Source organism: Aotus nancymaae, unplaced genomic scaffold, assembly GCF_030222135.1.
Source record: "Aotus nancymaae isolate 86718 unplaced genomic scaffold, 86718_ANA_hifiasm-v0.15.2.pri h1tg000067l, whole genome shotgun sequence".
NCBI lineage: Eukaryota > Metazoa > Chordata > Mammalia > Primates > Aotidae > Aotus > Aotus nancymaae.
The window spans coordinates 16367906-16391249 of record NW_026988482.1 but is presented as its reverse complement, the minus strand read 5'-3'; the positions used below and the strand labels follow the sequence as shown (position 1 = coordinate 16391249).

The following is a 23344-nucleotide window of genomic DNA, read 5'->3' as shown; positions in this document are numbered from 1 at the left end:
TATGCTTTGAATCTTTATGTTTTAATTTTTTTTTTTTTTTTTTTGAGACGGAGTCTTGCTCTGCATCGCCAGGCTGGAGTGCAATGGTGCAATCTTGGCTCACTGCAACCTCCGCCTCCTGGATTCAAGCGATTCTTCCGCCTGAGGCCTTCCGAGTAGCTGGGACCACAGGCACGTGCCACCATGCCCGGCTATTTTTTGTATTTTTAGTAGAGACGGGGTTTCACCATGTTGACCAGGATGGTCTCGATCTCTTGACCTCGTGATCTGCCCGCTTCAGCCTCCCAAAGTGCTGGGATTACAGGCGTGAGCCACCACGCCCGGCCATCTTTATGTTTTAATTAACAGATATCCCAGAAACAAATTATGCCAAAGGAATATTCCTGTTGTATTTTTTACCCGTTACTGGTATATAGATGAAAAATGCCTGTTGACAGCAGGGAATGTATGGATTTTGATTTGCATTATTAATTCTATAGGCCAAATATAGTAATGTTTTGAATGCCTGATATAGATACTAAATACTGTGTTTTAAATATGTGGTCACTAGTTTTTCTGCATTTACTGACATTTCATTGTAGTTTCTTAATGGTTTTTACCCTGAGTCAGCTTCTATTCCAATAAATTACATGTGGAAATAGAGGTTAGCCATCAAATAGAAGTTGAAATGTGAAATTTGGAGGGCCGGGCGCGGTGGCTCAAGCCTGTAATCCCAGCACTTTGGGAGGCCGAGGTGGGTGGATCACGAGGTCAAGAGATCGAGACCATCCTGGTCAACATGGTGAAACCCCGTCTCTACTAAAAATACAACAAATTAGCTGGGCATGGTGGCGCGTGCCTGTAATCCCAGCTACTCAGGAGGCTGAGGCAGGAGAATTGCCTGAACCCAGGAGGCGGAGGTTGCGGTGAGCCGAGATCACGCCATTGCACTCCAGCCTGGGTATCAAGAGCGAAACTCCGTCTCAAAAAAAAAAAAAAAAAAAAAAAAAAGAAATGTGAAATTTGGACGTTTGTGAATTTTGATATTCAAGTTTTCCTTTTTCTACATTGGGAAAAATGTTTTTTCTTTTTAATTTTAGCAAAAAATCCCAGAAGTGGGATGAAATGAACATCTTGGCGACCTATCATCCAGCAGACAAAGACTATGGTTTAATGAAAATAGATGAACCAAGCACTCCTTACCATAGGTAATGTTGCATAGGCATCATTCCTCTTGTGACTTGCTTCCATTTTGCATTTAATATGAGCTTCTGTATAACAGCCTATTTGAATTTGTTTTATTCTAGATTTGTTACTGGAGTACTAGTCAATTCAATAACCTAACTGCATTTTTTTTAGTAATAGTATAAGTGATGCGTAACTTTAAAATTATGTAACCCATTTCATACATTAAATTATAGTAGTAAATGTTTATTTGTTGCACCTCAGTGGTTGCTAGTTACTAATGGTGCACATAGACTAGTTTAACTTCATTGAAATGCCAATGAGATAGGGGCTTGTTTGCTTCCCAAATAGAAATCTGGGGTTTACCCATTCGCTTTGCAGAGAAGCATAACTGCATGGATGGTTGGTAACTCTTTCGTAACCCACTGAAAGATAGGTGTTTATGTCTTTATTTTTTAACTTAATGTAACATTGTTGTTCAGATACTTACGTGTAATTTTTGGCAATTTCAAATCTCAGAATTGTCTAAATGAATTGTGAAATTACATTATGCAGCAGTAACCAGTATGAAGACAAAAACAATGCAGTAAGCATTATCAGAAGATGAAGATTCTAAATAAGTATAGATATCTAATTAAGATAGTACCTTGGGCTGGGTGCTGTGGCTTACGCCTCTAATCCCAGCACTTTGGGAGGCCAAGGCAGGCAGATCACCTGAGGTCAGGAGTACAAGATCAGCCTGGCCAACATGGTGAAACCGTGTCTCTACTATTAAAAAAAAAAAAAAAGAATTAGCCAGGCATGGTGGCAGCACCTGTAATCCCAGCTACTCAGGAGGCTGAGGCAGGAGAATGTCTTGAACCCGAGAGGCGGAGGTTGCAGTGAGCCAAGATCGCATCATTTTACTCCAGCCTGGGCAACAAGAACAAAACTCCGCCTCAAAAAGAAAAAATAAAAGAAAATACCTTGGCTGGGCATGGTGGCGTATACCTGTAATCCCAGCACTTTGAGATTACAGAGGCGGAGGTGGGAGAATTGCTCCAGGCCAGGAAATCAAGACCAGCCTAAGCAACATAGCAAAACTCTCTCTCTACCAAAAATAAAATAAAATAAAATAGGTTATTCCCTACCTAACTTGCATTGAAAAAATAAAAGATTTCCAGGATTAAAATATTTTGTTATTGAAATAAGATAGCATAAATCCAGAGTTAACTGAAGTTTCCATTTGTTCCGTAATGAAAGAATAAAGAGTTAAGAACTATATTTTAAATCAGTGGGTGAAAACTTTAGAAGATAATTTGAAACAATTTGTTACTAACAAAAATAAAGAGTAAAAATAAACATGAAGATATTAAAGATTGTGACAAGTGTAAAAAAAAAATGAAATAGGTACAGATGCTAAAACTCAATGCTAATGATATTTGAGTGAAGAAATACACATTTTTTGTGGTATATTTGTATATACCATGGAGTATATATAAAAAGGAACAAAATAATGGCATTCACAACAACCTGGTTGAAGTTGGAGACCATTATTCTAAGTGAAGTAACCCAGGAATGGAAAACCAGACATCATATTTTTTCACTTATTAGTGGGAGCTAAGCTATAAGGACGCAAAGGCATAAGAATGATACAGTGGAGTTTGGGGATGGGGGTGGGAGGGTGGAGAGGGATAAAAGACTACACATTGGGTATAGTGTACACTGCTCTGGTGATGGGTGCACCAAAACCCCAGAAATCACCACTAAAGAGCTTATCCATGTAACCATACATCACTTGTTCCCCAAAAACCTGTTGAAATAAAAATAAATATGTCGAGGGGAAGAAAAACAATAAAATTACAATTAGTTAAAATAAATACACATATTAAAAGCAGATTTATATTCTTATTTTTCTCCTAAATTGCAGGTATATACTTAAGACATAATCTTTTTAAAAAAAAGATACAGGATCTTACTATGTTGCTCAGTGCAGTGGCTATTGACCAGCACCATCATAGCACACTACAGCCTGGAACTCCTGGCTCACATGATCCTCCATCCTCTGTCTCCCAAATAGCTGAGACTATGGGCACACACTACCATGTCCAACTTCTAAAACGTATCTTAAAACCTTTATTGTACTAGCATCCAAAATCAGAGTATTCTTTCTTTTTAATAAATGTAGTGGCCATCCTTTGCTCGCTTGTGTTAGTTGGGGATAACTATCCTAAAAGAATTAAGATCAGACATGATTTAAAAAAATAGTTGGGGTGGTGGGGCCTCGCAGCCCTGCAGCCTCGTCAGGCTCAGCCCCCTCCCGAAAAAAAAAAAAATAGTTGAGGCCAGGTATAGTGGCTTAATATCTGTAATCTCAGCACTTTGGAGCCTGAAGCAGGAGGATCGCTTAGCCTCCCATAGAGCTTTTTTTTTTTGAGACAGAGTCTCACTGTGTCACCCAGGCTGTAGTGCAGTGGCATGATCTCGGCTCACTGCAATCTCCACCTCCCAGGCTCAAGAGATTCTTGTGCCTCAGCCTCCTGAGTAGCTGGGATTATAGGCACCCACTACCACGCCTGGCTAAATTTTGTATTTTTAGTAGAGATGGTTTTGCTGTGATAGCCAAGCTGGTCTGGAACTCCTGACGCAAAGTGAACCACCCGCCTCAGCCTTCCAAAGTGCTGGGATTACAGGCATGAGCCACCATGCCCGTCCCCTAAGAACTCTTGCCTAGGAGTTCAAGACCAGCCTGGACAACAGAGTGGGACTCCATCTCTACAAAAAATTCAAAAACAGAAACAAAACTGGCCAGACGCAGTGGCTCATGCCAGTAATCCCAGCACTTTTGAGATGTTGAGGTGGGCTGTTCAGCTGAGGTCAGGAGTTCAAGACCAGCCTGGCCAACCTGGTTAAACGCCATCTCTACTGAAAATACAAAAACATACCCAGGCATGGTGGTGGGAGCCTGTAATCCCAGCTGCTCGGGAGGCTGACACAGGAGAATCGCTTGAACCTGGTAAGTGGAGGTTGCAGTAAGCTGAGATCGCACCATTGCACTCCAGCCTGGGCAACCAGAGTGAAACTCTGTCTCAGAAAAAAAAAAAAATTATCTAGAGGTGGTGGTGTGTACTTGTAGTCCCAGCTACCTAGGAGGCTGAGGCAGGAGGTTGTTTGAGCCCAGGAGGTTGAAGCTGCAGTTAGCCATGATCATAGCATTGTACTCCAGCCTGGTTGACAGAGGGAGACTTGTCTCTAAAGAAAAAGAAAGGGCCAGGCGTGGTGGCTCACTCCTGTAATCCCAGCACTTTGGGAGGCTGAGGCGGGTGGATCACGAGGTCAAGAGATCGAGACCATCCTGGTCAACATGGTGAAACCCCATCTCTACTAAAAATACAAAAAATTAGCTGGGCATGGTGGTGCGTGCCTGTAATCCCAGCTACTCAGGAGGCTGAGGCAGGAGAATTGCCTGAACCCAGGAGGCGGAGGTTGCGGTGAGCCGAGATCGCGCCATTGCACTCCAGCCTGGGTAACAAGAGCAAAACTCCGTCTCAAAAAAAAAAAAAAGAAAAGAAAAAAAAGAAAAAAAAATCTTTTTTTTTTCCTTTTTCTTTCTTTTTTTTTTGAAACGGAGTCTTGCTCTGTTGCCCAGGCTGGAGTGCAGTGGTGCGATCTCAGCTCACTGCCACCTCTGCCCCAGGGGTTCAGCCTCCGCCCTGGGGAGTTCTCCTGCCTCAGCCTCCGAGTAGCTGGAATTACAGGTGCCTGACACCACACCCCGCTAACTTTTGTATTTTTAGTAGAGACAGGATTTCACCATGTTGGTCAGGCTGGCCTCAAACTCCTGACCTTGTGATTTGCCTGCCTGGGCCTCCCAAAGTGCCGGGATTACAGGCATGAGCCACCATGCCTGGCCAGAAAAAAAGATTTTCAAAATAGCTATAGTCATTATTTTTTGACTTTTATAAATATAATTTGAATGGTAGATATTTGCCATTCAAATAACCAGAAAAGTTATTTGGTCCCTAAGTAATTGAGGCTATGTGTATGCAGAGATACATGTGCTGTGCTTTTATCAGTTCAGTGCTTGGTTTTATCATTTCCTTCCATGGCTTTTTTTTTTTTTTTTCTTTTGGAGGGTTTTATTTGGCCAGGCATGGTGGCTCATACTTGTAATCCCAGCACGTTAGGAGGCTGAGGCAGGAGGATTGCTTGAGCTCAGGAATTGGAGACAAGCCTGGGCAACATAAAGAGTACTCATCTCTATGAAAAATAAAAAGAGTTAAGCCAGGAATTGTAACACATGCCTGTATTCCCAGCTACACAAAAGGCTTAGGTGGGAGTATCACTTGAGCCCGGGAAATTGAGACCGTAGTGAGCTGTGATGGTGCTACTGCACTGCTGGGTGACAGAGTAAAACCCTATCTCAAAGGAAAAAAAAGGTTTTATATAACTGAAGATGCTTTTGATAGAAACACATCTTTTTTTTTTTTTTTTTTTTTTGAGACTGAGTTTCACTCTTGTTACCCAGGCTGGAGTGCAATGGCGCGATCTCGGCTCACCGCAACCTCCGCCTCCTGGGTTCAGGCAATTCTCCTGCCTCAGCCTCCTGAGTAGCTGGGATTACAGGCACGCACCACCGTGCCCAGCTAATTTTTTTGTATTTTTAGCAGAGACGGGGTTTCACCATGTTGACCAGGATGGTCTCAATCTCATGACCTCGTGATCCACCCGCCTCGGCCTCCCAAAGTGCTGGGATTACTGGCGTGAGCCACTGCGCCCAGCGCAGAAACACATCTTATTACCTAAGAATCTCACAGTTAGTATATAAGGAATTACTGTTTTAGATACATGTACATATATAAACATAATTCATCAGTAAATTTTATAACTAGAATTTTCTGTAGAACAGTTCTATAAATTAACAAAATGTTTATTTTACCCTACTCTGCTTAATTAAAGTCAATAACATAGATCAGTTTATTTCAACTTCCCTTAGAAAAAAGAGCATCATCTAAACTGTGGGACTTATCAAACCTTAATTAACGAGGAAATGTATAAACTGGCAGTATTTTATAAGTAGCTGAGTTCTGCTTTATATACTTTCCAGTGGCTAAGAGTTAAGGAGGTCCATTTTTGCACTGAAATGGGGGGTAGATTTTTCATTAGAAGGTAGAGTGAGAAAGCTAAATAGCTTTTAAACTTCTGAATTAGGTCTTTAGGATCTAATTTTGTTATTTTACCCAGTCTCGTATCTGCATAGATCATCTGTCTGTATCTTAAGATTGATGTAGAAATACATGTTCTAAAACCAGACAGAATTTACTTTGCATTACTTGTTCCCTCCCACTGGATGGAATAATTGGAACTTTGAAGTTTTTCTTTTCCCCCCCAGGTCATTTGTGTTTTCAGTACAGTTGTTCCTCATTATCCATGGAGGTTTCAGGACCTCCCTCAGATACCAAAATCCTCAGATACTCAAGTCTCTCTGATATAAAATGGCATTGTAGATGTATATCATCTATGCACATCCTCCTATATACTTTAAATCATCTCTATGTTACTTATATTACCTAATAAAATGTAAATACTATGCAAACAGGTGTTACACACTGTATTGTTTAGGGAATAATGATAAGAAAAATGTCTACACATTTAGTACGGATGAAATTTTTCTTTTCTCCGGCTATTTTCTTTCTTTCTTTTTTTTTTTTTTAAGACAGAGTTTCGCTCTTGTTACCCAGGCTGGAGTGCAATGGTGAGATCTCGGCTCACTGCAACCTCCGCCTCCTGGGTTCAAGCAATTCTCCCGCCTCAGCCTCCAAAGTAGCTGGGACTACAAGTGTGCGCCACCATGCCCAGCTAATTTTTTGTATTTTTAGTAGAGACGGGGTTTTACCATGTTGACCAGGATGGTCTCGATCTCTTGACCTCATGATCCACCTGCCTCGGCCTCCCAAAGTGCTTGGATTATAGGCGTGAGCCACGGCGCCCGGCCCTCTCCAGCTATTTTCAATCCACAGTTGGTTGAATTCATGAATGTGGATCCCATAGATATGGCAGGCAGACTGTATGTTTTTCTCTTAATCATTTGGAGTCTTTTCTTGATTGGGTGCTGTACTTTTAAGTATTTGTATTGAATAGAAACGATTTAAAGTTAAACCTCAAAGATTTAACAACAGAGCTATAAATATATTGATATGTTAAGTAGGTTGATAGAATTGTTTTTCTACCTTGTTTTTGTGGCTGAAAATTTATGTTTCAAGTATTAATTACAATGTGCTTGTCATACTAGTATGATGGGTGATGATGAAGATGCATGTAGTGACACAGAGACCACTGAAGCCATGGCACCAGATGTCTTAGCCAAGAAGTAAGTGCTAATGACTGTAACACATTTCACTTATGCGGTTTTTAATTGTGCAGCGTTAAAAGCATTTTACATTGCTTTCCCTGTGTAAGTGTAAATAAAAGGCTGTTTATCACAATGTTTTATGCTAACTTCTTTTCCTTTTTTTCCCCTTTTTTCACCCTCTGAGTCTCCACCTTTTTTACACTCTTGTCTCTTAATTAAAATAAAAGTATGTAGGTGGCAAGAAGACCAGAGTACATGAACCCAGGATTCCCTGTGGGTATTTCTGTTTGTTTTTTGAGACAGAGTCTCACTCTGTCATTCAGGCTGGAGTTCAGTGGTATGATCTTGACTCACTGCAACCTCCACCTCCCAGGTTCAAGCAAATCTCATGCCTCAGCCTCCCCAGTAGTAGCTGGGATTACAGGCGCATGCCACCACGCCTGGCTGATTTTTGTATTTTTAGTAGAGACAAGGTTTTTTTTTTTTGAGACGGAGTTTCGCTCTTGTTACCCAGGCTGGAGTGCAATGGCGCGATCTCGGCTCACCGAAACCTCCGCCTCCTGGGTTCAGGCAATTCTCCTGCCTCAGGCTCCTGAGTATCTGGGATTACAGGCACACGCCACTATTCCCAGCTAATTTTTTGTATTTTTAGTAGAGACGGGGTTTCACCGTGTTGACCAGGATGGTCTCGATCTCTTGACCTCGTGATCCACCCGCCTCAGCCTCCCAAAGTGCTGGGATTACAGGCGTGACCCACCGCGCCCGGCCCGAGACCAGGTTTTGCCATATTGGCCAGGCTGGTCTCGAACTCCTGACCTCAAGAGGTCCGCTGGCCTCAGCCTCCCTAAGTTCTGGGATTACAGGCGTGAACCACCGAGCCTGGCCCCTGCCTCCTGTTTTTAAAGGTAGCAGTGAGAAAGGCAAAAATAAGTTAATTCATTAAAGCTCTCTTCCTTTGCTGCTTATTGACTTCTAGCACCCATTCCACTGTTCTTGTTGCTTACTGGTTTCTATGCCCATTTCTACTTTTTTTTGTTGTTGAGACAGTCTTGTTCTGTCACTCAGATTGGAGTGCAGAGGCACAATTACAACCTCAAACTCCTGGGCTTAACCAGTCTTCCCACCTCGGCCTTCTGAGTATCTAGGACTACAGGTGTGCACCTCTATGCCCAGCCCGTTGCTGCTCTCTTGCTTTTGATTTTCCTCATCAGGTTATAGCTAGCACATAAATGATCTTTAGATGTTTTTGTAAGAGTCAATAGTTAAGTAAGACTCTTCAATAATATCAAAGCATCACTTAATTTATTTGTACATGATTGTTGCTTAGATTAGCTGCTGCTGAAGGCTTGGAGCCTAAGTATCGGATTCAGGAACAAGAAAGCAGTGGAGACGAGGATAGTGACCTCTCACCTGAAGAACGAGGTAGTTGATTTCCTTTACTGCTTTCAGCATGATGCTAATAGTTTTTGCTAAGATAAATCTGTTATTTGGAAGATTGGCAAATGGTTTCATTTTGGGGACACATAGGGGAGGAAAATGAAAGCAGTCTTTATAATTCAGATACCACTTGTGTGTTTTGTTGTATAGTAGTTTTTTACCCCTGATTTCGAGAATATGGGGAAGTATTACCATCTTTAAAGTAATTATAAGTATTATTTTCTTTGTACTTTTTAGTGCAGAGTAGATAGTAAATACTTCTTAAATCAGTGCTTTTTAAGTCATTGAGTGTTTGGATGGTCTTAAAGTACATAGCTGAAAGAGCTAATTTCCCAATTGCTTATACTTTTTCTGTTGTTAGACAGTGGTGCAACATACCAAATGAACCAAGATGATCAGATGCAGAATGAAGGTCTTTATTAGGTCTTATCAATGAAAAGGAGCAGTAATGTCCTAGGAAAGGAGATGGAGACAGCCCTCCCCTTAACAGGGATGGGAGAGGATCTTTTAGGCCATTCAGCACATACACATTTAAGGCATTGCTGCCTTCTCATGTTTTCTGTTTTCACAAGTAAAGGTGCTTATCTATGGAGGCTGGGAGAGAAGGAATGTATCTTATCTTGTTGCATTTTAATACTTCTTGATTCATGTGATGTAGAATGTAACTTTTTGTTTTTGTTTTTGAGATGGAGTCTTGCTCTGTTGCCCAGGCTAGAATGCAGTGGCACCATCTTGGATCACTGCAGCCTCTGCCTCCTGGGTTCAAGTGATTCTCCTACCTTAGCCTCCCAAGTAGCTAGGATTACAGGTACCCACTACCGTGCCTGGCTAATTTTTTTGTAGTTTTAGTGGAGATGGGGTTTCACCATCTTGGCCAGGCTGGTCTTGAACTCCTGACCTCCTGCTTCACCCGCCTCCACCTCCCAAAGTGTTGGGATTATAGGCATGAGCCACCACACCAAGCATGTATAATCTTTTTAAGAATTTAAAAATTGTGTATAGCTTATTTGCAACAATTTTTAAAGGAAAATCCAAGCCTGTGGATAAAGGGGAAAGATATAAGAAAAGCACATACAAAAAAGGAAGAAGGAAAAAACAGTAGAAACCTACTTGAAGTTTTGCAGTGTAGGGACTACCTATACTGTACCTATACAGTGAAGAAGTTGAGAAACTTTAGAATGAAGGCTCCAGGATCTTTGTCATGTGTAGCTGCTGAGGTATCATTTGCTAGTCTTTCCTATTATTTTCAGAATATAGCCAGTTCAACAGAACTATGATGATCTGAGCCTAATACTTGTACAAGAGAAATTTTACTTGTAGCATATTCTCAAGTTGTATTGTATCTCTTCAACTTTCAGAGACTTCCAGTTGATTTTTCCAAAATATATTTCAAAAGATCCTTGAAAAGTATTTCAAATAGAAATAGTTTCTGGAGTTTGTTTCCTTGTTACTCTCTAACATGATCTATTGAGAATAAGGAATTTTTCATTAATATATACTGTCAGTTTTAACTGAGGGATGCTTCTCAAGTTGTAATTCCATGCTTCAACCAGCAGGGGGAGCCATTTGACTAATTGTAATTTCATTAATTTCCATTGGTGGGGTTGTTATTGAATTATATAGATATTACATGGCTGGAAATTTGTTGTCTATTGACATTGGACAGCTTAGGGAGAAAAATTGTAACTCACAGCATAGCAATTAAGATTATTATCTATGGAGACAGGCAAACCTAAGTTTGTGCTCTAGGTATGACACTTGGCTAATTTGCTTAATTTCTCTGAGACTCAGTTTTCTGATTTCTAAATTGGGAGCTGTAAAAATATTTTGGTGACTATTAAATGAGTTAAAGCATTTAAAGCACTTAGCACTGATCTTGGTATACTGTGAGCACTCACTAAATATTAACTTTTAACAACTTAATCAAGATATTCCCCCATAAAAAGTAAAAGTAGGTATAAAAAGTAATTCACTTGTGTTCATATAAATAGTCTACCTTAACCTTTTTAAATGTTAGTTGTAACTTAATAAAGAATCATGTTGGTTGGATGGTTGGGTGTGGTGGCTGACGCCTGTAATCCCAGCACTTTCGGAGGCTGATGTGGGAGGATCGCTTAGGATCTCTTGGGGCCAGGAGTTTGAACCATTTAGTAGAGATGGCAAAACCCCGTCTCTACTAAAAATACAAAAATTAACCAGGTGTGGTGGTGCATGCCTGTAATCCCAGCTACTCAGGAGGCTGGGGCACAAGAATTGTTTGAACCTGGGAGGTGGAGGTTCCAGTGAGCCAGCATCATGCCACTGTACTCCAGCCTGGGTGATGGAGTGAGACTTTGTCTCAAAAAAAAAAAAAGGAAAGAATCATGATGCATAGTTTGAAAAACACTGGCTCATATTGAAAAAATAATAGAACAAATGTGCAATATATTATATATGTCTTAAAAACATTGAAAGTTGCTGGTGTGCCTTCAGAAAATAAAAACAAACCACAAAGAAATATTGAAAACATAAAGGAGGGAAATCAGAAATTTTAAACCAAGAACAGGGAATTCAGTTATAACTGAATTCCTTGTAACCATTTAAAAATGATATAAATAGGCCGGGCATGGTGGCTCACGCCTGTAATTCAAGCACTTTGGAGGCCAAGGCGGGCAGATCACCTGAGGTCGGGAGTTCAAGACCAGCCTGACCAACATGGTGAAACCCCGTCTTTAAAAAAAAAAAAAAAAAAGATATAAATAGTTGTGTACATGGCAGAATGTTTCCTGGATGTTCATAGACTTTACTGTTTAAACTGGGTAATTATAATTATAGTTCTATCAAACAATAGACATAAACTGAGACTGCTGCCCTGGGCAAAATGGGATATATAATCATCCTAACAACAACTTAAGTGAAAGAAACAGCCTGTACTTCAATGTGTGATTCATTTTTAGGAAATACATTTTTTAGAAAAAGTCTAGAGTTAATGTGGTTTTCAAAATCTAAAATTTATTTAATTCAACAGATATTACACACCCATTTTCCATTAAAATATTGGAATTGTGATTTCCAAATGAGGAAATTGTGTTTTTTTTTAAGTTTCTACTATGAACATGTATTATTTTGTAATGAGGAAAAGTGTTACCTTCTTTGTAAATTTACCTGTGGTAGTCAAGGCAATTAGAATCTGTTTTTTTTTTTTTTGAGACAGAGTTTTGCTCTCGTTTCCCAAGAAACAGTGGTGCCATCTCAGCTCATTGCAACCTCCGAGGCCTCCCAGGTTGAAGTGATTCTGCTGCCTTAGCCTCCAAAGTAGTTGGGATAACAGGCACCTGCCACCATGCCCAGCTAAAGTTTTATATTTTTAGTAAAGACAGGGTTTCACCATGTTGGCCAGGCTGGTCTCGAACTCCTGACCTCAGGTGATCCACCCACCTTGGCCTCCCAAAGTGCTGGGATTACAGGGGTGAGCAACTGCACCCAGCCTCATTTTTATTTTTTAATATTGCTTTTACATTATCTGAATACTTGAACTGTATCACTGAAAATGAGTCATGATCCTGATGGCTGGTTCAAGTATGACAGTGTTTACAACTAATTGATCACAGCTAGTTACAGATTTCTTTGTTCCTTTTCCACTCCCTCTACTTCACTTGACTAGCCTAAAGACTTTTTTTTTTTTTTTTGAGACGGAGTTTTGCTCTTGTTACCCAGGCTGGAGTGCAGTGGTGCGATCTCGGCTCACCGCAGCCTCCATCTCCTAGGTTCAAGCAATTCTCCTGCCTCAGCCTCCCGAGTAGCTGGGACTACAGGGGTGTGCCACCATGCCCAGCTAATTCTTGTATTTTTTAGTAGAGACGGGGTTTCACCATGTTGACCAGGATGGTCTCGATCTCTTGACCTCGTGATCCACCCGTCTCAGCCTCCCAAAGTGCTGGGATTATAGGTGTGAGCCACCACGCCCGGCCAGGACATTTTTTTAGTTAGGAGAATTTGGTCTTTTTGTTGGTCTCTCTCCCCCTCCCCCCCCCACCCCCACAGTTTTACTTCTCTCTATAACATGTCATCCCTCAAGAGCAAAACAAATCACAAAAGTTATTTATAAGTAGAAAAGAGAGATGCCTGACAAGATCTTGGTAATTTGAAAGAAGTGTTTATTGATAAATGAAATGGATTTTAGTTTCAGAACTGTCTCTCTCTCAACCCAAGTCGAGGATGTAAAATGATCAATGAGTAGTGACACAAACTTTTTTTTTAAATATAAGCTTTAAAAATAAATATAGATGTTGTTTAAAACTTTTAGGGAATTAGAGGACATTAAGAAAGTACTGGTCAGGTGCGGTGGCTCACATCGGTAACCCCAGCACTTTGGGAGACCAAGGCAGGCCAACTCCTGACTTGAGGTCAGGAGTTCAAGACCAGCCTGACCAACATGGTGAAACCGTATCTCTACTAAAAAACAAAAAAAAAAAAAAAAAGAAAAAGTACTTTGGATGCCAGGTGTGGTGGCACACACCTGTAATTCCAACTACTTGGAGGCTGAGGCAGGAGGATTGCTTGAGCCCAGAAGTTGGAAGTGAGCCTGGGCAACAGTGAGATCTCATCTCTAAAAATTAAAATTAAAATTAAAGAAGAAAGTCCTTTAAATAGCCTTATCGAGGGATATCTCTGCTTTTTAAAAAATAAATAAATACATTTTTGAGATAGGATCTCGCTGTGTCAACCCAGGCTGGAGTGCAGTGGCATAGTCGTGGCTCACTGCAGCCTCAGTCTTCTAAGCTCAGCCAATCCTCCCATCTCAGCCTCACCAATAACCAGGACCACAGTCATGTACCACCATGCCCAGCTAATTTTTAAAATTTTTTGAAGAGATAGGGTCTTGCCATGTTGCCCAGGCTGGTCTTGAACTCCTGAGATTACAGGCATGAGCCCCAGCATCCAACCTCTGTGCTTTTTTGTCATCGAAGTATTTTAATGAAATATTTAATTAAACAATGGTGAAGCCAGGCACGGTTGCTTACGCCTGTAATCCCGGCACTTTTGGAGGCCTCGGTGGGCTGTTCAGCTGAAGTCAGGAGTTCAAGACCAGCCTGGCCAACATGGTGAAACCCCATCTCTACTAAAAATACAAAAATTAGCTGGGAGTGGTGGCACACGCCTATAATCCCAGCTACTCGGGAGGCTGAGGCAGGAGAATCGCTTGAACCCAGGAGGCTAAGTTTGCAGTGAGCCAAGATTGTGACATTGCACTCCAGTCTGGACAACAAGAGTGAAACTCCATCTCAAAAAAAAAAAAAAAAAAAAAGAAAAGAAAAAAATATATATAAAACAATGGTGAATGATTTTGATGCTGTTCATTGATAAAATAGCTGGCAATTTTATATTGATCCCCCCCTTTCTGTTTTTTTGTTTTTTAATTTTCTGGTCTAAGAAAGTTAAAAATTTTTAAATTATTTATTCATAAGTAGTTGCTCTTTAAGGAGCAACTATTAATAAAATGTGATCAGTTTTGTTGAGTTGCTGCCAGCCTTATGTTTCTATGGTAAAGACTAAGATGAAAGAATAATTTGGAGTCACTTCACCATTCCTTTATAATAAGTTTTTCTTAAAATTACTCTGAAAATGAGGTTATGTTTTTAGCCAGCAGTGTCCTAAATCCTGGCAGTTTCTTAACAGATAAGAATTGTTTTAAAGGATTTTTTCTTAATTATAAAAATAGAAAATAATAAAACTACTTCATTGTTCCTTGACTCAGAATTAACCACTGTTAATTGCAGAGTCTTATTTTTCTGTGTGTGTATGTGACAGGCATTGTACATAATAAATATAGTATATGGTGTTGTAACTCGCTTTTTTTTCACCATTCAACTCTTTCTGGATAATTTTCCCGTATCTTTAAACTTTTTTCACAAATATAATTTCTAATGGTTGGATATATTTCTGTTCTTCCATCGAGATGACCTTGAGATGAATGCCAAATAGTAAATATTTTAAATTCTACAGGCCCAGTGGTCTCTATTACAAACTACTCAACTCTGCCATTGAACACAAAAGCAGCCTTAAGCATGACAAAAACAAATGAGCATGACTGTTTGAATAAAATTTTATTTATAAAGTGGGCATGGGCCAATCCTTGACATAAAACTTCCTAAGCTTACGTTTTGCATCTTATAGAAAAAAAGCGACAGTTTGAAATGAAAAGGAAGCTTCACTACAATGAAGGACTTAATATCAAACTAGCTAGACAATTAATTTCAAAAGACCTACATGATGATGATGAAGATGAAGAAATGTTAGAGACTGCAGATGGAGAAAGCATGAATACGGAAGAATCAAATCAAGGTTAGATGTTTTCAAAATGTCACTGAGACTTTTGTAATGCTGTGCCTAAGATAATATACTTTATTTTGTTTTAAACTTTTTAAAAAAAAAAAAAGCAGAAAATTTTGCTGAGATTCACTTTGTAATACCAAATGTTTCTAAAATGTTAACCCCCGTGGCCGATTTCAGAATAATAAAGTTGTTATACCCAGAGTTGATTTGATTTTAGACCTTATGTTTTGTTATATGGCTTTTCTTTATGGTTTACTTGCCTTTAGGCAAGGATGTTTGTCTTCATATTAAGGTATATTTTGTTTTGAATGTTTCAGGTCATGTTGTATTTCTCATAACGATCTAAAGTTTAAAAAGTTTTAAAGGAAGCACGTTTTTAGTATGGAAGATTTGTTTGTACATCCCTTTAATTACAAAGTATGTCATATCTTTCCAATGCTGTTTCTTTTGACTGTTGGATTGACAAGTTAATTGGCTGTTTTGTTTTGTTTTTTTTTAAAGTCTTGGACACCCAGCCCCTGCAGCCTAGCAACTCCTGATCTGTCATAGGAAATAGGTTTTATTTTTTAGTAGCTGTTATTCTGGTATCTAATGAAGGTGAATCTTCTGCACCACTAATGAAGATTTTTTTGTGCCCACTACCTACTCCTTGTACTTATAAACTTCATGCTTTTTAATGGAGATGTAACTTATTTTATTTGTGGTGCCTAGAATGGTTAAGTGTTAGGAAAGTATATAATTATTACCATTTTGGTAAGCATAGTATGAAATATGAATAATTCTATGATACAGCTTGATGAGTCACTGTCTCATAGTGTCAGGATTACAATACTTTGTTGTTCTATAATATGTTTTAGCCTTTTAGTCTATTTCATATAGCCTTTCATTCCCATTATATATTCTATTGTCTTTTGAACTTATATTTAACTTGAGCAAACTTCATCTTAAGTAGTAGCGGTTACATGTTTCTCTTCTTTATTTAAAATCTGTTATCTACTTTTATTTTTATTTTTTATTTGTTAAAGAGACAGAGTGTCACTGTGTTGGCCAGACTGGTCTCGAACTCCTGGCCTCAAGCATTTCTCCTGCCTCAGCTTCCCAAAGTTCTGAGATTACAGCAGACGGAGTTTCGTTCTTGTTACCCAGGCTGGAGTGCAATGGCGCGATCTCGGCTCACCGCAACCTCCACCTCCTGGGTTCAGGCAATTCTCCTGCCTCAGCCTCCTGAGTAGCTGGGATTACAGGCATGCGCCACCATGCCCAGCTAATTTTTTGCATTTTTAGTAGGACGGGGTTTCACCACGTTGACCAGGATGGTCTCGATCTCTTGACCTCATGATCCACCTGCCTCGGCCTCCCAAAGTGCTGGGATTACAGGCGTGAGCTACTGCACCCGGCGATGGTTTCTTTAGATGTATTCAACTAAATGTTTCTTTGATTATAGCTTTTCAGCAACTTTTACTCAGATTTTCAATGTCAGCTCTTAGGAACTAGGAATACATTTCATTTGCTGCTGGAAATTTGCACCGGTACTGCTACCACTGTGCCAGTTTAGAGGTTTTTTGTTGTTGTTGTTTTTCTTTCTTGTTTAAAACAAATAACTGGCATTTTGACCATCTCTGCTTATAAGGTATTACATTTCACACATTTAGTACATAAATATATTTCTTTGTTTAAGTTTAATAGAGAATTAAAATTTTGTATTCGCTCAGTTCCTGATTTTTCTTCACTGGAGATGAAGTACACCTTTCAAAGGAGTATGTCCTGTTTAGCATTATAAAACCCACAAGAATAGGATAAGACTTAGGAAAATGAGTACCTTATTTATCCCCTACCCTTTTTGGGCCCTTAACATTTTAACAGCTTTTAAAATCTCCAAGTTCTGTAGAACCCATTTGTTTTTGGGCAATGTCAGTCTCTTCCCTTCCCCTTTTTCCCCCCATTCACGCAGTTCATTGGAGAAAAATGACATATTGGACTCTGAGGTAATATTTTATAGCTTTGAGGTAATAAATGTAAATCTTTTTATAGCCCTGGATATTTGAGTTGTTGTAAACAATTACCTTTCCACTTGTGACTTACAGACATGCTCAATCTGAAACCTGTTTGTTTTATCAGCAAGTAGACACTTCTGTTCTTTAGAATATTTAGGGGAGTATACAGATTCATTTCAGTCTAAATCAGCCTACATGAAATATACCTTATTTGTTTTAAATTTTTATATTTGCTTATCATCCATGCTAGTAGAAGAGAACTTCAGCCAGGGTTGACAATATATAACAAATTATGTTGACTTTTCTTTTATCTTTGCAGGATCTACTGCAAGTGACCAACAGCAAAACAAATCACAAAGTTCATAGAAGAGATCATTCAAACTGCAATTGTTTGTTAGATATAAACCCTGTGACTATAATACATTGCTTCTTGTTCTCCACAATTCATGACCTTAAGTACCAAAATGCATACCAGTTATTATATATTGCCAAGAATTAAATGATAACCCTAGAGACTGATTAGACTGAAAATGCCTAATTGATATATATATTCTTGTGCCTAGTACTTTACCACAAATACAGTGTAATATCGTCAGTCCAAAACTGCATTACTTTTGTAAAAACACTGGTTAATTTGTAAAAGATATTATATAGCTTTTTATGCTTGAGAGGTTAAACAATATCTTTGGGGGGGAACTAATTTATTTTCATCATTCTTAATGTGGTGGTAGCTCTTATAAAGTTTGTTGATTTGTTGGTTTGGTTGTTTTTTTTTTTAATCAAAAGCCAGTTGAACAACAGGATATATAGACTGATAAATATTCAGGCAGAATAGTATTTTAACACTTGTCTTCAACTTGATTTATCTGTTTAATTGAAAAGGATTATAAGAGTTACTGTTGCATTTTCTGACCTACAACCTTTAAAATTCCTGGTGCGTTTCTTTGTATTTACAGGGAAAGGACTGAACTTTTTCTCATCGAAACTAGCTTTTCTCCCTCACAAATAAATTATCAGGTTAAACTTGCACTAATGTCTGCTCTGTTTTTTGTTTTTTAATGTTTTTGGTACACTGGGCAGACTTCAGAGCAATTTTTTAAAAAATAAATATTCTAGTAGCTGTCTTAGCATTCCCTTTAAATACCTGTCTTAACCTCCTGCTTTTATTTCCTACTCCTTTCCACGAGTACACACACAATCCTTTACCTTTTAAATGATCATTAAGATTGTCACGACATTAGGAACCCTTTCTCTCACTCACTCTTCTGTCATTTGCTGCAATACTGAAATTCTTATTTTGACCATCAATGCCTATTAATTATTTAATACATGAAGAAAATAGATTGAGTAGCAGCAGTACTGTAGGTGGGAAATACAGTTTAACTGATGAATTTCTAACCCCTCTGATTTACAGCTTGCTAATTAAATTGCTATTTGTTTGTTTGACTTAATTAGACTTAAGAAAACAACTAACTGAGGGGTGTTTTTGTTTTTTGAGGTTTTTTTTTTGCATGAGGAGAGAATTATATGTAACCAGTGATATGATTATTCCTGAATGTACACACAGAAGTAAGCCTGGACATTGTTTAATTTAAATATTTTAGTCCCTGCTTTAAGGGAATACGATAATGTATGCTATGACAAATGTACTTTATTCTTCTAACACAGTAAGAATTACTTGGAATTTTTTTCTGAAATGAAGTTCAGGAAAGCCTGTGTTTCTTGTTTTAGTGATGGCTTCATTTCTAGCCATACAATTCATGGATTGTATACAATTTTTGTTAGTACCAAAATAATCTGTTATATGAACAGACTTCTAAAATAATTTCTGTATATTATAAATATAAGAAGGCTTTTATTGAACAGCTTATCTTCCACTTGCAAGTTTATGGAAATATCAATATGTCAAAATAAATAAAAAGTGGGAGAATTCTTTGCTGTTAGAAGAATGTGCTTATATTTTGATGTTTTTAATGGGATATAATCAGAGTACTGCTGAACTGTAGGTACAGTATTCTACTACACATTTCAGCTAGTATACCACTGATTTAGAAACAAAACTGTTTATCTCTGCTTTCTGAATTTAGAATGTTGGGATTGCCTGTTTAAATCTGTTTTGGGGGATGTAGAGATTAAGGCTATACATATGTGTGCACATATATTCATGCACCCTCTGATTTCGGTTTTCTCGTTTTTGAGTTCTTAGAAAGCATCCACATACTCTTTTTTTTTTTTTTTTTTGTAAAAGTAGCTGTTGTAGAGTGAAGAAAAGGATAAGACTTTAAACAGTTGATTCTTTTTGTGTTTTCTACAAACTATTTTTTGAAATGTAAATCGCAAGCAAACTCACTTTGTGGTTTTTAGAAAGTAGATGATAATTTCAGAGGAGTAAGCCGTGCCGTTTGCTAAACAGCATGTTCAGTGGGATTTTAGGTAGTCAAATGCAGCTGAGAAAAGGAATTTTCAAGTAATAAGTCGCTAATTGACATGGTATGAACTAGTCAAAATATGAACCATTATAATTCAAGTTAGATTTTCTTCTAGAGAGATGGAGCTGAATGTTCAGTTCTAGCCAAGGTGGATTTTACTTTCAACTTTTTTGTTTTTATTTTTTTTTGAGGGGGAGGGTTTGTTTATTTTGAGGTGAAGTTTCACTTTGTCATGCAGGCTGGAGTGCAGTGGCTTGATCTCGGGCTCACTGCAACCTCTGCTGCCCTGGTTCAAGTGATTCTCCTGCCTTAGCTTCCCACGTGGCTGGGATTACAGGCTCCTGCCACCGTGCCCAGGTAATTTTTGTATTTTTAGTAGAGATGGGGTTCCACCATCTTGGCCAGGCTAGTCTTGAACTCCTGACCTTGTGATCCACCCACCTTGGCCTTCCAAAGTGCTGGGATTACAGGCGTGAGCCACTGCGCCTGGCTTACTTTCAACTTTTTAATCAATATCACTTTCTGTGCTTAACTCTTTGGTGTTACCTTGTCCGTTTTCATTTGTCTAAAATTCTGCAGGGATGACTAAAATTTGACATAATGGTATAAATGGATTGTTAAGGGTAACTTTAAGTTGAAGATTAAAGCAAGATCCCGTTTTCCCCATGACTTTCATTTTGTTTACATTTTTCCCTTTAAGTTAGTATACACTACACATACTGTAATAAAATGTAATATGACAATTGCCTGTGTGTGATTTTATTTTACTGCTACTCAGCTATCTCAAGACCATAATCCATTGACCAAGTGTTCTGGATACCAGGAGTGGATCTTGGATTACGTTGTGGCAGAGCAATTTGTTTAGTCATAGTAGAAATGATAAGAGCTACCATTTATTGAGGACCTATTACTTGCTGTTGCCCAGCTTTGTGCTCAGTCCCTTACATCTAATCCCCAAAACTGCCTCACAAAGCAAACATTCTTATCTACACTTTCTAAGTGAGGAAAATGCTCTTAGCCAACTTATTTATAATAGTTTTAGTGCCTCACACATGCTAAATGACAGGATTCAAATCCAGATCTAACTAAATTTCATGGTCTTTATTGATGCTTTTTTAAATGTAGAAAACATTTTAGAAATTGTACCTTGCAAATAAGTTTATATGGATTATTGATACATAACTATGCTTTAGGAGTAGCATTTTTCAGGTGTTTGAGTTTCTGGGTTTTTTTTTAAATCTGAAAAATTGGAAATAATTTTGTTTGCAGTTTATGTGCCTTCTAGGAAAAATTGCTCAAAAGCACAAATAGTGCCTGGAGATGAATGCATGTCATTTGGTTGTGCTCTGCAAGTTTATTTGTTAGCAGTCTGTTTCAAGCCCAGAAAACGATTTTTTTCATAGAATCCGTGTTAGCAAGTCAAGGACCATGCCAGCCTATAAAAACCAACATGAACCTAAACAAGAGTTTCCCAGTGTGTTCCATGAAACCCTTATCACTCAAGATGTTCCATGAAAATGATACAATAAATAAGCTTTGCACATACTGTGTACTTTATTCCCCAACCCCCCTTGGAGACTTATGTACACTATTATCATAATAAAGAGTCTGAGCAGTCCTGCTTATAGGCACCTATTTAAAACGTAGCTTTACCTTTTTCAAACATATTTCACTATAACCACCCCACTTTGTCCATCAAATAACATCTCAAGTAGGGCAATAGGCTAGGGTCTCTAATATATCAAACTTGGACTTGTTTTTTAAAAAGGAAGAGCATGGTTTATCAGTGAAAGAAGGAAGACGGTAGCAGTAACTGCAGAGTACTGATGGTCTGTATACAGTTTGAAACTGCAAAATATATATTCAGGACAGATGAAGGTGTAGTTGTGGTTGGTTATAAGTTGCAGTGGTTTGTACTGATAGAACTATTATTCCAAAGACTTGCTGCTCTAAGCTCTTTTCTGGAATGTCTTGTACTCACTATCAACTCTGCATAGCTGGTTGGCAAGAGCACATCTGCTACTCATTAGGAAAACAGAAGAGCAGAAAACAAGTGTCTCTGGTCTATGGCTCATACCCACAAACTTGGTTACTCCAGCAAAGTGGTTTTGGGATTTGACTCATCTGGTTTTTTATTTGAGGAATTATTTGGGGGAGGTAGGTAAGTGAGGGTGGATTTGGCAAGTGTTTAGTCATGATTTTATCTCAACTGCCCAACCTGAAATTTTCAGTAAAGTCTGCCAAGTGTTTAGCATTTCAGTTCTATTTCCAATGAGAATTGTTGCAACTGGAAGATAACTCCTATAAATTGTTTCTATCTGTTTAATTGTGTGTGGATTGTGGATTGATGACAGTGTTGACTAGAAATAGAAGAGGATTGTGCAGTCTGATTTTTTATACCTTAATATCATTTGACCTAACTTATTAAGCAAAGAGGATTATAAGCAGTTTTTCAGCATGCCTTGTTCTAATAAAATGGTTCAGTCTGAAAAAGTGTTACCGATAATAGAGCTAGTGAATGTAGGAGGAAAAGTTTAGTTACATTCTTGTTTAGTTAGACTCCTTGGTCTCAGAAGTATCCCTACATGAGCAATTACATAGAGTCAGAATACTATATTTTTATCTCCCTATGTAAAAGACATTCCCAATTGAAAAATAAGCAAGCACTTTATTGTAGGGAACTGTGCCAAGCTAAATTGGGAAATATTAACATAAGATTCTTTCCTTGCCTTTAAAGAGTTTCAAGCTTAGGTGTGTAGAGCAGAGAGAGAGAGCACTGCTTTGCAAGAACAAGGAAGGAATAAGAATACACCCATCCAAGCTGGGCACGGTGGCTCATTCCTGTAATCCCAGCACTTTGGGAGGCCGAGGCCAGTGGATCACGAGGTCAGGAGTTTGAAACCAGCCTGGCCAAGATGGTGAAACCCCGTCTCTACTACAAATACAAAAAAAAAAAAAAATTAGCCAGGCACAGTGGCAGGTACCTGTAGTACCAACTACTTGGGAGGCTGAGGCAGGAGAATCCCTTGAACCCAGGAGGCAGAGGTTGCAGTGAGTTGAGATCGCACCACTGCACTCTAGTCTGGGCGACAGAGCAAGATTCCATCTCAAAAAAAAAAGAATACACTCATCCTCTACATTCGTTCTCAGGAGGCCTTTCTGGTAGGCGAGACTAAGAAAAGTAGGCCAGCAAGACATCGCTATTAAGAGTTGTACATGGATTTTCTTAACACCAAATGAAGATCTCTGATATGGTTTGGCTCTGTCCCCACCCAGATCTCACACTGTATTGTAACCCCGTGTTGCGGGAGGGACCCAATGGGAGGTGACTGGATCATGGGGGTGGATTTACCCTTGCTGTTCTTGTGATAATGAGTGAGTTCTCAGGAGAGTTGGTTCAAAAGTGTGTAGCACTTAACCCTTTTCTCTCTCTCCTGCCACCCTGTGAAGAAAGTGTTTGCTTCCCCTTTGCCTTCCACCATGATTGTAAGTCTCCTGAGGCCTCCCGGTCATGCATGTTAAGCCTGTGGAAATGTAAGTCAATTCAACCTCTTTTCTTCATAAATTGCCCAGTCTCAGATAGTTCTTTATAGCAATGTGAGAACAGACCAATACAATCTCTATAGTCACCTACCTCAAAATTTTTTCTAAGCAAGATAGAAAGTTCTCATGAA

The 23344-nt window shown here is 38.8% G+C and overlaps 1 protein-coding gene and 1 pseudogene across 1 annotated transcript in view; both read left to right on the top strand.

The window, feature by feature from the left end:
* Nucleotides 1–18270, top strand: part of PPP1R2 (protein phosphatase 1 regulatory inhibitor subunit 2) — a 30283-nt gene extending 12013 nt beyond the window's left edge. The window contains exons 2-6 of the mRNA XM_064366948.1: nt 1080–1187; nt 7436–7513; nt 8823–8917; nt 15089–15256; nt 17561–18270. Coding sequence (XP_064223018.1) covers nt 1080–1187; nt 7436–7513; nt 8823–8917; nt 15089–15256; nt 17561–17607 — 496 coding nt within the window. The 3' untranslated portion in view covers nt 17608–18270. The remainder of the gene's footprint in view (nt 1–1079; nt 1188–7435; nt 7514–8822; nt 8918–15088; nt 15257–17560) is intronic.
* LOC135270860 (U6atac minor spliceosomal RNA) lies at nt 9381–9577 on the top strand (annotated as a pseudogene).
* Nucleotides 18271–23344: the final 5074 nt, after the last annotated feature.